The following is a 16,802-nucleotide window of genomic DNA, read 5'->3' on the forward strand; positions in this document are numbered from 1 at the left end:
AGACGTTCTTATTCACTGGTTGGCCTTGGACAATTATGTTCTTTTACTCCTCACACCCTGGGGTAGAGCGGGAGTTCAGCACAAATCTCACTATATGCTTCTCAGCCCCATTCCCCACCCTAGTGCAAATTTCGGTGTCCAGATGAATCTGACCAAGGTGTTTAAGGGCATATTTGAAGGTGAGAAGAGAAAGTATGCTTGTTCCAGCAGGGAAGGGCACAGAGGGGCAGAGGCTGATGTCGCCCCCACTTCATTCCTGTTTTGCATTTAAAGTTAACTGAGCATCTCAGATCTCCTCCAGCTCCTGCAGGCAGCTCCATATCCTTCTCCCCTGTTCCCCAGGGGACACAACACGAGAAGGGAGTTGGCACATTGAAAGGACAAGACCAAGGCCAGGGGTGTTGGACAGCAGAACCTCCTCCCCCAGCATGCTTTGGTTTGTTCTAGTCAAAGGACAGCCCTTAGCTCACCCTCCAAGATGGTCACACCCCTAACTTCCATTGATCTTCATCTGGCCTTCATCCAGTAACTCTGGCAAAAAGGGCAGGAAACAGCCATCTTTGAGCACGGGGTTGAGACATGGGTCAAAGATTTAGCAAACTGGCTTCCTGCCTTTCTGTGTCATCTTGTGTGTATACATTTTTTCTTAGACTTAAAATAAAGAACAAAGTCTATATCACAGATCCTCTGTTTAAAGTCGTGCCTTAGCTATGGGCCATCCTAGGGCTGAGTCAACTATAACAAAGGCTCATGTCTGTGCACTGCATTGTTCTTGTCGCATTTTCCAGTGGTCCCATTTCCCCCTCCTGGAGCAGGATGGCGATCAGCCTGTGATGTAGATGAGGAACTTGAGACCAGATGGATGGGGTGACCTGTGCATCGTTACCCACTTGATGGGTGGCAGAACCAGGTGGGAATAGGTCCCAGTTATTTATTCCAAGGATTCCAAGTTATTCCAAGGGCCTGTATTCCAAGTTACTTCCAATGCCTTCCCAAGTTATTCCAAGGGCCTGTATTCCAAGTTACTTCCAATGCCTTCTGACTTTCTCAAATAATGCCATGTCACAAACCAACCATAGGTCCCAGTTATTTATTCCAAGGATCCCAAGTTATTCATTCCAAGGATCCCAAGTTATTCCAAGGGCCTGTATTCCAAGTTACTTCCAATGCCTTTCATCTTTCTCAAATGATGCCATGTCACAAACCAACCACCCTGAGAGATTTTATTCATGGTCTCGCTGGGGGACTCTGCCAGGGGCATGAGTCAGCAGAGCTGGGCTTGGTGGGATTCTGAGCAGCTGATGACCTATCTTTCCAACAGATTGATGGGAACTACACCATGATCAGATGTACCTGGGTGCTTTAAGAACTATAGCACAGGATTTTACAGATATGTTTATGCCATTTCTGGTGGATCAACAGATGCAGAGATTGTATGTATGGCAGAGCTGCTGAGAAGTGACTCAACTATATAAAAAACTCCTATTCCATGAGGAACTTTAAAAATCTACCACAAATGACCACTTTTAGAAACATTGCATGTTCAGGCTTAGGGGAATGGAGCAAAAACTGTACAAAGAGCTCCCTTGTACCCCTGGCCCTGCTTCCCTAATGCTAACATGTAAGATGTTAACAATGACCATTCTTTTGTTTTTTCTTAAAGAAACAAGCAAATGCAACCTGAAGACCAGCTCCCTGAAAACTCACTTTTTAAGGGGATCTGTACTTGCTCTAAAAAATATTTCTTTGAAAGGTGTCAAGGCAAAACACAAAGGAGTGTGGCAGGTACTGCGTAGACCCAGAGGGTGTGAAACGTGGCAGGCCTATCTTCCTAAGAGAAGCGGTGGGAAAATTTGACTGGGGTGTTCCGAGGTTTAAAAGCCCAATGAAAAGAAATCAACTATCTTTTTTTTTTTCATGTTCTTTAAAAATATTGAATATTCTGACCCAAAAAAGGGGAGAAGGTCTGGGGAAAAAATACGCACATCCTACAGCCATTCCGCATAATTCATTGCCAGTGGTGTGAGTTTATATAAAGCAACACTCAGCTGTATTCACTGAGCACTTAAAAATGTCAGAAGTTTGCCTTCTCCACATTGCTCCAAAAATACACACATAAAAAAACAAACATTAGCTGGGCGTGGTGGTGGGCACCTGTAGTCCCAGCTGCTGGGGAGGCTGAGGCAGGAGAATGGCATGAACCCGGGAGGCAGAGCTTGCAGTGAGCCGAGATCATGCCACTGCACTCCAGCCTGCGTGACCGAGCGAGACTCCATCTCAAAAAAAAAAAAACAAGTAAAATGGTGATACATTTATTTTCCAAAAGAAATCCCTCTCTTCTTTCGGTGTAAAGGAAATGCTTTTCCTAGGTACAAATATTCATGGTAGCTTTCAAGAAGCAGTTAAGCATATTTCTATTTTCTATACCTAAGTGGCCTCATGGGGCAAAGCCATAAACCAAATATGTTTTGTTTCTTATGAATTACTCTCAGCGAAGAGAAATAAATAACTCAGGAAGTCCGCGTTAAATGGGAGTGATTAGAAAGCGGAGCATTTGTCTGGTGCCGCAGCACCTGTTTATTGCATTGAGAAATGGTCGTCATTTGGGGAGGGACTCCGCAACAAAAGGACATTAAATGTCTAAGCCTCACAGTCACAGGAGACAGAGGCAGAGAAAACCAGCTGGGGTCAGTGTCGCCTTCCTTGCATCCTGCCTGCGGCCTGGCCTGCACTGACGCGGGCTCCTTTGGTCGCTTGATTTATTCTTAGTGACCATTTTCTTGTGGCATGTGCTTCTCTTCAGAGGCCCTAGGGACTGTCTCCAATTCTGATTGTCAAAAATAGTTCTTCAAAGGGCACAGTATTCTTAGAAGGAGATGCACACAAGGCCACGTGTTTCCAGCTGAGTTTGGGTTGACGTGATTGAGGTTTGCAAAAAGTGTCTGAGAAAACCGGAGAGATGATGTCAGCCAGGCTAGGAAGCGCTTCCAGCGGCCCCAGGAGCGCTGAGAAGTGGAACTCGGGGCCTTTTCCACGGGAATCCTGCAGCCTTGGAATTCACTTCCTTTCCTGACATGGAATCCTCTAAGATATTTATTATCTTCCCAAAATGGGGTTTCCAGATCTTGTAATGGAAATGAGGGTCTGACGGGGCTGGAGGGAGGAACAGTACTGACCCGACCGGGAGAGGCAGGAAGTGGAGGTATTTTGTGCGAAGCAAGCCTGTCTCCCTCCTGGCCCCAGCCCACAAAGCACCAAAACCATGGATCCCTTACAGTCGGTGTCCTGAAAACACGTTTGGACGTTGAATACTTATCAAAAAAGCATATTAGAAAGGGGATTCTGTGATCAGAGCTCTCAACAGTAATACAAAACCTCTGATTTTGTAACTCCTCCTTAGGCCTAGTGTTTGGTCATATATATTTCACATTTCAAATTGACTCTTCAATTTTGTTCATTTCCTTCACAACTCCGCGTGAAATCAACCCATTTCTGGCTTTAGTCCCATGACCATGAATTAAGGTTGAAGATTTGGTTCTTCCAGCACCTAATGATCTCCATCTTCAACTTAATTATAGTTATTAAGTTTTGCCAAGCATACTCATATGCCCATTTGCTACTCATTTTTATAAAGAGGGGAAAATGTAGTATATGTTCAAATTATTGCCAGGAAACAGCTGTCCAAACAAGAATGACGGCCATGCTAATGATGAAGGCGGCGTCCTGAGCGGGAGGCTGAGTCGATGCGCCAATGTTCAAAATCAATGCCTGGAAGTTGTTGTAGGGGGATGTTCTGAAAGTTAGGAAAGTCAGGATTAGGAACATCAAGATCTGCTTGTGTGTGGACCATCCCGGGGCTTAAGCCTAAGCATGAAGATAGTTGAGGGATGATTAAGGCCTTACTTTAGTCTCCACTCACTGATCTAGCTGGGGCCCTCCCTAGACTGCCTGCAAGTTTTAGTCTCATTCAAGATGTTTTGTGGCTTGCTGCCTTTTGGCTTTCAAAATAGTTCTCTCCACGTCCCTTTGACCAGGCTCATTAGCTCAAAGACTCTCCAGGGCTCTCTCAGCCAGCTCCCACATGTTGAATATATTTGTTTGGTGATTTGGACTGCTCAGCGCAGGTGACATTCACTGCTCAGTGCTGGAGTTGGAATTGATTATCTGAAGGAGCCCGCCTGGTCTGCCCAGATGCAAATCAAAATGATATCCATTCCGTCTATGGAAGGGCCATTATTCCCCACTGGCCTCACCCCTCATCCTTAGATCTCTGCGGCTTGCCCTTGGCTTACTCGCTGACAGAGGACAAAGCAAATGAGCCGATGTTGTTGGGGGAGGCCTGCAGGCCATCTTGTAAGCCCCATCAGAGTGGAATCCTCACAGGGGAATTGCTGAATTGCAAGTTACGTTCAGATGTGGCTTTGTCAGGCATCGCCAAAGTTCCCTTGTTTTACAAGCCACATTGAAAGTCTATTTCTTTTAAAAGATAAGTCCATTCACATTTATTGATACGACCGATGTTTGGTGTCAACATTATCATAATTTAATAATTATTTTTATTTTTCATGCTTAAACGACATTTCTTTCCAAGATACGTATTCTTTGCTATTTATGCATTTACATCTGTTTATTTGTTTTGGTATTTAAAAAGGTTTGTGTTTTTGTTCTAGCAGATACATTTGTGCTTACACTATTTTAAATTTCTGTAGTCCTTTTTCTGAGAGTAGTTGAAGGACAGGAAAGAAGAAAGCCAGGCTGACTGTAGGAGTCCTTAAATTGTTTGTTCTCTTTCTTGTTCTCTTTCTGGGAACCTGATGGGATTGCACACCCACCACCCTGACATTAATGGTTGATGTAATCCTGAGTGAGGTGACTCACCTAGAGTGGAGCCTTGATGGGCCAGCGCAATGATCCATTCCATCCACTCCTTTCAGCATCCGTGGTCATGGAGGCAGATGGAGCCTCCTTGACCTTCCTGAATGACCATGATGGGCAGAGACCCCCGGGCTTGCACAGGCCATGTAACAGGTCCTGCTCCTCAGACGTGGACATGCATGTGAACCACTTGGGAACTGGTTACAATGCAGATTCCGATTCAGTGGCTCTGAGGTGAGGTCTCGGATTCTGTGTGTCTAGCAAGTTCCTGGGCATGGTCAATGCTACTGGTTTGTGTACCACATTTTTTTTTTTTTTTTTTTTTTTTTTTTTTGAGACGGAGTCTCTCTCTGTCGCCCAGGCTGGAGTGCAGTGGCGCAATCTCGGCTCACTGCAAGCTCCGCCTCCCGGGTTCACGCCATTCTTCTGCCTCAGCCTCTCCAAGTAGCTGGGACTACAGGCGCCCGCCACCACGCCCGGCTAATGTTTTTGTATTTTTAGTAGAGACAGGGTTTCACCGTGGTCTCGATCTGTCGACCTCGTGATCCGCCCACCTCGGCCTCCCAAAGTGCTGGGATTACAAGCGTGAGCCACCGCGCCCGGCCTTGTGTACCACATTTTTAGTAGCAAGGCACTGTGCCACCAAAATCTGCTTGCTTTTCTTCTTTGTTTCTTCACTGCAATGAAACCTAACCATGTGGGTCTCAAAGTATGGTTCCTGGAGCAGTAGCATCAGCATCACTTTGGAACTCAGAAATGAACATTTCTGGGGCTCACTTCTGATATACTAAATTGGAAACCCCAGAGTGGGTCCAGCAGTCTAAGTTTTAACAAACATGCCATGTGATTGTGCTATATGCTACCACATATCTATCTACTCTTATACCTTGATAGATCAATTAGGACTAGTGTTTAACTCTGAGTAACTAGGTACTCACAAAGCAGTGGCTTAAAAATGTAAGAGTGTATCTACTTTAAAAAAAAAAAAAAAAATCCAGAGGTGGGCAGCCTAGGGGAGGGTATGGCTTTGCAACCTGACTCCTTCCTTTCTATTTCCTTTAGGTGTGGCTCTCATTATTATGCTCATAAAGTAGTTGCCAGGACTCCAGCCATCACATCCACATCCACACTAAATACTGTGTGGACCGTCTCCTCTCAAGACCTGCTCAGTTCTCCCAAAGGACTTTTTCTACCTATATCTCACTGGCCAGAGCAGTGGCCTATGATGCCAAAATGTTTTTAGCTAGGACCATTGCCATCTTGAACAAAATGGGGGTTTTCTAAGTTAAAACAAAAAACCAAAAATGGATATTGGTTAGGCAACCAGCTGTGTCTGACAACAGAGGTGGTGGGGACTTGAGGGCTCAGTGATTCTGAGTAAAAGGCATGAACAGAGTAGCATTCTGTGAGCTGGAAGAGTTAGTGGATGTAGTCAGAGAGTAGGAGGCTTTAATCTACAAGCTCAGAGGTGAAGCAGCTGTGGTTGTAGGAATGTGGGGCTAGTGTGGAGATGATGGCCATTGGAGGTAGGGGGCATGAGGGCAGGAATTTTGTTTTTTCACTGTTGCATCCCAAGTGCCCTATAACATTTCCTGGCACATAGTAGGTACTCAATAAATAGTTAAATTGAAGAAAAGTCAAAAAATTTATTTGAGGGAGCAGGAGAAACCCACAAAAAAACTTTGTTTCCTCCTTCCCTGGAATGCTAAAAGCTCAATACCCTCAGTTGAGAGTAGTAGGTTAAAAGTCTGACATGGAAGCCACCTCCCTTCTTCACTTATGCACATGTGCACACACAGACACACACACACGTGCATGCGTGTGTGCAGTACATGTCCAGTAATTCTGGGATGACCATCTGGTCCTGAGCAGACATTTCACTCTGTGGGGACCTTGGTCAACATTCCTCTATGCTGTTCCCTTCAATGCCTGGAAGATTACCTTGATTTTTTTTTCTTCCAATTTTTAACATGCAGCATTGCCTGTTTGGTAATTGTCAGAGTACCCAGGAAAGCAAGAGTGGGAGGAGACATGAAAGCCTGCTGAAATTGCCAGGCGCCAGGAAAGGAGAACCATCAACAGCAAGGAGCCCACCACCCCAGCTCCACTCCCAAACAGGCATGTCTCGATGAACCTGTGCTGTTATATGTCAGTGGGTATGAGTATGACAGAGAGGGTGACCCACTTGAGTTACAAGCTTCATCCAAAGTGGAAATGAAAGAAATGAAGGAAAAACCTCCTATATTAATGTACTAAAAATATGTCATAGCTCCCAGAGACAAATACTGTGAGCATTTTGGGGAGTGTCAGATTGTCAGTATTTTAATTTTTAATACTTTTCTATAGGTCAGGTTTTCTTTACAGTGATCATTTATTGCTTTTATACTGTAGAAAAAGATTTTTTAAATGGAAATATCTTAATGAAAATAATTATTACTTCAAAGGGTCACTTTGGGAAACTTTAGCAGTGTTTTAAGAAAAGCTTAAAGTTATTTTTTAGTGTGCTTCTGGAATCTGAGCCATGCTTTGGGGATAAAGGACTGTAGGGTAACTGATATTCTGGACTTTACTTCCTGAAAGGAAGGTAGAAAGATGTGATCTAATAATTAATTGAAACTTGTTTCTCTTGACCATGTTCCCAATGTAATCAAAGTAATCTTGTTATTAGGAAACAGGCATGAGTGTGTGCACTTGTGTGTGTGTGTGTGTGTTTTATTTCTGCATTCCAAATAGTTTTGTTACGTTTTAAGACTTCTGTTCATCAACCTGAAAATCTCTAGGTTTATGACATTATTGGAATAATCATAACTAGCTAATAACAATAATAATGGATAACTAGAACTGGCTAGTTATCCAGTCCTTTCTAGATATTCTTTGTGTGGGTAGATATATATATTCCTACTTTGCAGCAACTGCATGTGAGTCTTTACTGCAAGTGAGAGTTGCCTGCACAATTGCCCACATGGTACCTTGAAACTTGACATTAGAACAATAACATTGAATATACTGGGATTTTTTCCTTTTTCTCTGAAAGGGTGCTTCTGATCACTGAATTTGCATAATAGTATCCTGACACCCTATTGACAACTTATATGGTTCTCCCTTCCTGACCATCTGCCCAGGCTCCCAGAAGAAGGGAGGCTCTTCTCACATATCACTACCACTGTTTACAAGTCAGTCTGATTTCTTGGTCATCAGCCTCTCTGCCCCTGAGGTCTGCTGCTTTAGGGAGAAAAGGTTCTAATGGTTGACGTTTATAGCAGAAGAAATCTGTTTACTGTCTAGAAAGGCATTTGTAGGAAGTCTGGTTTTCTGGTGAGGAAAGGCCCCTCCATGTCTGCTTCCTCCAGCCCCGCCGTTGCCCCTTCATCCCTGCGGGTTGATTTTCAGGTTAGCTGTCCTCCTTGGCATTCCCATTCCTTCTCTCTCCTTCCTCTTCCCAGTGGCGCCAGCTCCAGCTCTGCTTTTGCTGTGGATCATCTTTGTGGGTAACGCAGCTCACTGCTTCCATCCTCTCTGCCGGGAGCTGTTTATCCCATTTGCTGTCTGCCTCCTCCTACCTTTTCTGACTCCCTTCCTGGGCTGCAACGCCACTACATAGAAATTGAACAGAAATGTGCTGAAACAATTATCAGTTGATTTTAAACAGAAGTCTGGATGCGGTGAAATACAGCGATACCAAATGGAGACCCGATCCCACATGAGGAAGTAAAGTTTTAACCTACAGCCAAAAGTTGAAGCCTTAACCAGAAAAAAAAGCAGAGAAAATATCTACCAGTCTTGTCCATGTAATAGGCTTGTTCTGTTCTGTTTTCTTTTTTCTTTTCTTTTCTTTTTTCTCTCTCTTTCTTTTCTTTTTCTTCTTCCTTTCTTTTCTTTCTTCCTTTCTGTATTTTTTTTTTTTTTTGAGACAGAGTCTCATTCTGTCACCCAGGCTGGAGTGAAGTGGTGCCATCATGGCTCACTGCAGCCTCAAACTACTGGGCTCAAGTGATCCTCCCATCTCAGCCTCTAGAGTAGCTCAGACCACAGGCACATACCACCATGCTTGGCTAGTTTTTTTGTTTTGTTTTGTTTTGTTTGTTTTTTAATTTTTAGTAGAGTTAGGGTCTTACTATATTGCCCAGGCTGGGCTTGAACTCCTGCACTCAAGCAATACTCCTGCCTCAGCCTCCCAACATGCTGGGATTACATGTGTGAGACACCATGTTCAACCTCTTGTTTCTTAAAAGGCCACAAATTAACTTGACTTTCTTTTATTTCATCTTCCACGTATTGTAATTGGAGGTGGTTTTGGGTTTTCTCTCTCCTTTGAAAGGAAAAGAATAAAGCAAACAGCACTTGCTTGAAAAGCTGTGCGATTAGAGTACCCATTGTTACTGCCTCTTCCTTCCTCTTTCATGACCTCCATGTCCATGGATTAGCATGCATCATGCAGAAGAATGCCTTCCCTCCTCCTCTGCAGCATGCAACATGCAGAAGAATGCCTTTCCCTCCACTGCAGGACACAACATGCAGAAGAGTGCCTTCCCCCCTGCAGTATGCAGCATGCAGAAGAACACCTTCCCTCCTTCTCTGCAGCATACAACCTGCAGAAGAATGCCTTTCCCTCCACTGCAGGACACAACATGCAGAAGAATGCCTTCCCCACCTCTGCAGCATGCAACATGCAGAAGAATGCCTTTCCCTCCACTGCAGGACACAACATGCAAAAGAATGCCTTCCCCACCTCTGCAGCATGCAACATGCAGAAGAACACCTTCCTTCCCCTCTGCAGCAGCCTCTCGCTTGCCAAAAGGAGACAGCAAAGGAGAGTCCTCAACTCACCTGCAGGCACCCATGCAGACTGGGTGTTCAACAGACACCCAAGCCTGCCAATCTCTCTTACCTGGTTTCCAGTTAGATGTTGTAGTTATGGAGCTTGCTGGAAGAGAACCCAGGTGAGAGGAAGAGGTGAGATGCTACGTATAAAATGCAGACCCAAGAGCTTTGCAAAGGTGTTGAGGGCAGAAGGCAGTCTGGGGCTGTTTAGGTTCATGTCAAAGAGCATTAAGGCTTTTAGGAGATGTTGAGGTCCACCCTGCAGTTGAGTTGAAAAATTGATGTTTATGTTGATGGCCCAGAGACAATGACACAAGCTTGGGTTACTGGAACTCTTAAGACACAGTTGGTTGTAAGATGGCCCAGATTCTGCGGGGAGAAAACGTCACCACCCGGAACATCAGCATGTGGAGGAAATGTGTGGTTTACACTCAGAGAGGCCTGCTTTGTTCAGAGAGGTCTTTTTGGTTGAGTGGTTGGTTGAAGTCTGTTTTAAGAGGGCAGGAGGCTACACAGAGCTGTGACTCAAAACCTCAGAGACAATCTTTCTCTTCCTGAGTGAATGAATGTTCTAAAGAGCTAAGTTTCATCTTCAATACCAGAATACCTTTAACACAATTTAAACTAATGTGGAAATAAATGATTCTAATGTGAGTTCTGTATGTCATTTACCCTTGGGCTATTAAAATTCCCTGGGCAGCTGTACCCTCCCAGCTCGTGTGTCTGCTTTTCATAGTTTTCTTGCTCTTCCTTTGAGATGTGACTGACAGTCTTGCTGTTGTACTGGTTTCTCTCCTTAGCAACCACTCATGCTTTCTGGTTTTCTACTGTGCCAACATTGCCGCAGTTATGAGACTGTGTGCGTGGAGGGAGCCACTGGTTCAACAGGGGCTCATATAAGAACATCGAAGATTTGTACAATATTTGGAGAGATTATAAAGTATCTTTTTCTATCAGATTGGCTTAAGGTGACATTTTCTGGCCAGTGGAGGTAAAATGTCTCGAAAAAACCCACCTTTTTCTCATATTGTCCTAAGGACCTGCATGGGCTGGCGGTGTCCCCACCTAGCCCAGATGCATGCCTCTTCTTGGCTGTTCTTGATGATGTGTCATTGAGGTCCTTGAGATTCTGCCACCTCCAGTCCCTGCCCTGCATGGCTTTCCACAGGGCTCACATTTCACTGCAGAGTGTCCTGCTTCAACTTATCCCTAAGGCCTGAAGTTGAACATGGTGAGGTCAGGAACAGAAAATCCAGACTAGCCCAGTCCCCTGATGCTACTCCTGCCTGCCAGCATGCCCAGACACATGCCAGCCCTGCCTGATGCCAACCATGATCAGTCCCTGGTGTCCAGGACTCATTCATCCCTTGCTACTTTCTTCCCCAGAATCATGTCCCATAAACTCACATGAAAGCTATGGCCCAGCCAACCTGCTGAAGCCTCCTCTGGAAGCTTTTATCTAACAGATAAAAATGATGTCCTTACCTCAAAATAGCTAGCTTTTGGCCAGGCGCGGTGGCTCACGCCTGTAATCCTAGCACTTTAGGAGGCCAAGGCGGGCAGATCACGAGGTCAAGAGATCAAGACCATCCTGGCCAACATGGTAAAACCCCATCTCCACTAAAAATACAAAAATTAGCTGGGTGTGGTGGTGGGCACCTGTAATCCCAGCTACTCGGGAGGCTGAGGCAGGAGAATTGCTTGAACCTGGAAGGCAGAGGTTGCAGTGAGCCAAGATTGTGCCACTCCAACCTGGTGACAGAATGAGACTCTGTCAAAAAAAAAAAAAAAAGCTAGCTTTGTGCTTGCTAGTCAGAATTTTGATACAAAAACATATTGGTTAAGGGTGCCTGCATAGGTGGGAAAATTAGAGACAAAAAGAATGTGGAGTAACCCACAGTTGAGGTGAGTGGTCCTGTCTCCTAGAATGTGGGTGGGTGCCATCCAAGAGTAGCTCAGATGTCTGAAGCCCAGGAAATATTCCGCTTCTTAATCTAGGAGGTAACTTTGTGGGTGCTCTGTTTAATATCTTTACACTGTAAATATAATGTATTTTGCAATAAAAATGAACTTGAGGAAAGCATAAATGGGCATTGCATCATGACCCAAGGGGCTCTTCTATGAGTCAAGGATATGAGTTCCACAGAAGGAATTTACAACTGTTGGGCAGAATCTTTTGGTTGATTTTTGTTCACTTCCTGCTGCATAGCTCAATTCTGGGATAATCAAGTTTGTGAGATTATTGCACTATGGCATGTCAACCAATTTGGGAAAAGGGGATATGGGGAATGTTTCTATTTAAAGGACACTCATGATGGCCTAGCCCTCTCCATGTGTCAGACTCAGGACGGGGGCTTTGAGCACCCGTCCAATGAATGGAAATGCCTGGGATAGGTGGCTTCGTCGGCAGGCTGCTCTTGAGATGGCCAGATCCTGCAGTGGCTGTGGGTCCTCAGTAGGGTGATGCAGTTTAGCATATTGAGCGTGAACAGAGAACTCTCAGTCCCACTTACACGTGGAGTGCATGGGAGGAGAAGAGCACACGTTCCGCCTTGTCCTGCGAGGGCCCACCTGAGGGTGACTGCACAGCTGATGATTGTACATTTCAGAATGCGCGAAATGAGACCTGATCAATCAGTTGTCAGAAAAGTCCTTCTTTGGCTGCATATTTCTTTTCTCCAGTACACTAACTACCTTCTATTTTCTCTGAGTTGCTTTAGCTCTTTCAAGTCACAGCCTGAACATCTGACTTACACAAGCTCGTTCACATAAAAATTTACAATAAACCAGAGATAGATAGATAGATGATAGATAGATAGATTAAAATATTGATCAGTTGATCTCTATAAATCTGTAAATAAATACGTTAATTTAAAAAATCGAACTCCAGGATGGATCTATATCACCTGGCAGATTGAGACTGCATCCCTGATAACTAATTTGGTTTTTGATTCTGTCAGAGAGCTTTAATAAAAGAAAGTGATGTATGACTATTTTCAGACTTTTTCTGTCTGTAATATTTTGTACTTAAACAGAACCAATGTTTTGAAATAAAAGTTTGGAAACATATTTTCTGTACAATTTAGCAAAGCCAACTTTACAATGGGTAGACAAACGTCTCGAAATGACAAAGGCTGATAACAGTTTCTTTCTTTTTGGTACTTTCTATGTATCCAACACTGGGACCTGCAGGCACTTTTGACCTACATTTTGTTTATTTGTGCATAAGAACATGGAAAGCTGGGTTTCCCCTCTTGGTGAATAAGAAAATTGATGGCTGTCAGGTGGCTTCACCTGTGCTGGATCCCATGGCCAGGAAGATGCTCTGGGGGCCCTCTAGCCCTAGAGTTTTTGCTCTTCCCTCTGTACTACACAGCCTGGCCCCATCCCACACAGCCTGCTTCCACTGGCTGGAGCAGTGGGGACTCCAGGACAGAGGGCATGGAACAAATTGCAGACTTCTGAGAAATTGATGACAGAGGTTGGTAGTCATGAGCTCAATTCCTTTTTATATATAGGACATTTGAGAAAATACAGCAAGAATATTCTTTTGTGTGTGTGTGTGTGTGTGTGTGTGTGTGCATGTGTATTTTTAGTAGAGACAGGGTTTTACCGTGTTAACCAGGATGGTCTCGATCTCCTGACCTCGTGATCGCCCGCCTCGGCCTCCCAAGCGAGAATATTCTTATAACTTTTGTTATTCCAGGGATTCCCAATATGTTTTTTTTCTGTCCCAACACACAGGAAGGCTTGGACGCATTCCCACTGGCAGCAATGGTGGGGCCATTTCTCTTGGGTGGCATCAGCATGGGGGTTTGACAACGTGGTGCAGTCCCTCCCTTATTTAAAAAGAGTAGCTCTTTAAAAAGTGTATAGGGCATTCCAAAATAAAAGAGGTTTAAAAAAATCAGAGTACAAAATGGGTGGTGAAAAAAAGCCTGTCTTCCACTCCCAATTCCTAGTGTTACATTGCCCTCTCCTGAGACAACACAGTCTCCCGCATCTTCTGTGTCCTTTGAGAGATATCTGAGCCTAACAGCATTTACTGGGGAAGCACACTGTCCTGCATTTTGCTTTGTTCACTAGATAATGTATCTTACAGATTAACCCACATCTACACAAGAGCATTTGCCTCATTCTTTTTAACTGTTGCAGAGGATGGATGTACCATAATTTATTTAATTAGTCCCCTATCAATGGACATAGGGTGGTTCCCAGGCTTTTGATAGTACAACGTGGAAACAAGCAATATGTTATACATGTCTTTAAACCCACTGCTTTATTAGAGCTATGCACGTTGACCTGATAAATTGTTTCTTATCTCTGTATTCGCCATAGTACGTAACACGGCACCAATGCTTCTGCAATAGTCATCATAATGAACATTTATTCAAAGCTGACTATGCATCAGGTACTGTGCTAAACACTCTACATAAATTACTATTTCATTATAACATTACCTCAATTTTCATATTTGAGATTTATATAATATAGATATGTTGTTATATACAATATAATCATATAAATTATATAAAAGATATAATTTGTTATAGAAATAAACTGATTACAGAAACCTAAATAATATAATAATAAATAATTTAATATTAGTCCATTATATTATTGCCTCACCTCAATTTTATAGGTGAGGCTGGAAAGTTTAAATGTAGCAGAGGTGGGATTTGAACTCAAGTACTCTGGCTCCAGAATCAAGGTGCTAACTCATTCTGTTGCTCACTGCAGATAATATAATATGAGTTCCTAAGGACACCACTGAGCACAATCTCTTTCAAGCCCAATCCGAGACAGCACTGTGTACAGACGGCACTCCTAACCGAACTTGCAGTGCTGTACTCCCCCCCAAGTCTGTCCTGAGAAAATCACCATGTGTGGTAGAAGTCAGTACATTAGATTGGATTCATAAGCGATTTTGAGCACAACTCTCATTTTATTTTTAGTACACACAAAAGTATTTTCTGGAAGCAGCAAGAGACAACAAGGAGAAGTATGCATGACTGTGTCTGCTCCTCCAGTGGAACAGAAGCCCACTAGACATTTCCTTCCCATTGGGGATAGCTCTCCAAGCAATGACTGTCTGTCTAGAGACCTTTCTGAGCCCACAGAGAGACGACATCAAAGCTTCCTGAAACCCAGAATCCTTTTTCCTGGGTTTCTTTGCCCCTTACAAGATGTATGTGCATCTCCGCAGGAAGATAATGGTGTTCAGATAGAAAGCAAGTTCCCCAAAGGTAAGGAGCGAAGGTGGTGGATGACATCATTCTGTCTTGACATTCGATAAAAAGTTGTTGATTGCCTACCTGGATTTCATGCATACTGTCACCGTTCACCTGATGAAGCCTCCCCTTCTCCAACTGGGAGAGCAGAGAGGGGACAAATGGTTGCCAAGTAAGAACCTCCCAAGCACCCAGGAGGCAGCCCTATGTGGGTCAGGGATTTTCAAGCCCACTGTGTGCAAGGCCAGTACCCCCTTGAGGCTGAGAGAAGACCACACCCAGGTGCACAGCAGATTCCCAGGCTCAGCTAAGGAAGGTTGGAGATGCAGGTGTGTGTGGCTGCTCTGAAGGCAGCAGGTCTGCTGGGTTGACTGTGGCCCTGTGACTAACTAGCAGGGATATAATGACTAAGGGGCGAGGCTCCCACAGGTCTCCAGCACTTAACAAGCATGAGACACTGGAACTCACGTGCCCAAAAGATAGGTCCCAAACTCAGCCTCCCACAGAGGAAGAAACCAAGAATTAGAACACAGTCATCATTTCTCTGGGGATCAAGTTGCTGACCACTACTAAATGGTGCAACAAACAATGTTATAGAAAGGACACAAGAACACATTGGAAAAATGTCCTGTGGCGCCCGGTTATGTCAGCAGAAAAAATTTACATTTGCTATCATTCTAAAGTTGTTCTCAAAGAACTATGGAAAAGGACAGAAAGAAAGATATCAGCTTGGGTTGTAAAATTTAAATTGGTTATGGCAATTAGAAAAGTAATAAAAGTAATTGCACTTGGAACCCAAGTTAATCCCTAGCTTCTCATTCACTAATCGTTTAGAGGAGCATTTATTAAGCACCTACTGTATGCTAGACACTGTGCTTTATATCCCCTGCCCTCTAGGCTCTCAGTCGGTGCAGGAAACGGTCAGCAGCATAGCCATGTCTGTGTGGTGGGCCATGGGGAAGCCGAGGGCGGCCCCTGACACTCCGAGGAGGGTCTGTGCAGAGGCATCTTTGCCAAGGAAGTGATTTGAGCAGGAGCTTGAAAGTATATTTGACGTTTTCAAATCAGACCTGAGGGCAAAGAGCGTTGCAGGCTAAGGGAAAGGCACACATGATGCAGGGAGCTGGGACAGGAAGAACATAGTTGATTTGGGGACCTGCAGAGGGTCGGGCCAGGGCTCAAGGGTTGTGGGGGTGGCAGTGGCTGGCGTGAGTCTGCAGGGGTCACGTGCGTCAGGTTGGAAGGCCTTTCTAAACCCACTTAGGAAGTCTGGATTGAAGGCAGAGCCAAGCCTTTGAAGAGGAAGAGACATAATTAGATTTGCTCGAGAGGAAACTACTGCCTCGTGCGCAATGTGGAGGACAGATGGGAGAGGAGCGTGGCTGGGGGCTGAGGCCCAGCCGGCAAGGAGAGCGTGGAGTCACTGTGCAGGAGGGGCCGTGGCTGCAGAGATGCTCAGGATCCAGGGATGGGTCTTTCAGCAGTGAAGAAGTGGGAGAGTTAGGGCTGGCCCTTGGGTTTCTGGTTCTGGTGCTGGGGAGAATGGTGGAGAAGGAGGCAGAGAAACTGTGGCTTCCACCCCTGTGCACAGGGTGAACTAGAAAACATGCTCACAAGAAGACATGGAAACAGTGTGGCAGAAGGCGAGATTAACTCCACAGGATGGGGGTTGGGGCTAGTGTTAGGCCTGAAGGGGCAGCAGGAGACGGGGGATGGGTGGGGCAGAGTGGTCGCTCTTTTCCAGAAGGAACCAGAGCAAATGCTCAGAAAAATGAAAGAGCATGACTGGAAACCTTCTAAGTGGTATGCTGTTGGTAGAGACTCCAAAGCGACAGCTGCAGGTGGGACATCTACCATGAACAGCCATGAAAAGTC

At 44.7% G+C, this 16,802-nt stretch overlaps 1 protein-coding gene across 7 annotated transcripts in view; it reads left to right on the top strand.

The window, feature by feature from the left end:
* CUNH10orf90 (chromosome unknown C10orf90 homolog) overlaps window positions 1-16,802 on the top strand; it is a 260,887-nt gene that overhangs the window by 205,732 nt on the left and 38,353 nt on the right. For 6 of the 7 annotated variants that reach the window (XM_032175268.2, XM_058435897.1, XM_058435898.1 and 3 more), the window contains one exon: window positions 14,652-14,942. The exons of the other annotated variant lie outside the window; for it this stretch is intronic. In XM_032175268.2, coding sequence (XP_032031159.1) covers window positions 14,652-14,942 — 291 coding nt within the window. The remainder of the gene's footprint in view (window positions 1-14,651; window positions 14,943-16,802) is intronic. 7 annotated transcript variants of the gene reach the window in all.

This window comes from Hylobates moloch, unplaced genomic scaffold, assembly GCF_009828535.3.
Source record: "Hylobates moloch isolate HMO894 unplaced genomic scaffold, HMol_V3 SCAFFOLD_3, whole genome shotgun sequence".
Classification (NCBI taxonomy): Eukaryota; Metazoa; Chordata; class Mammalia; order Primates; family Hylobatidae; genus Hylobates; species Hylobates moloch.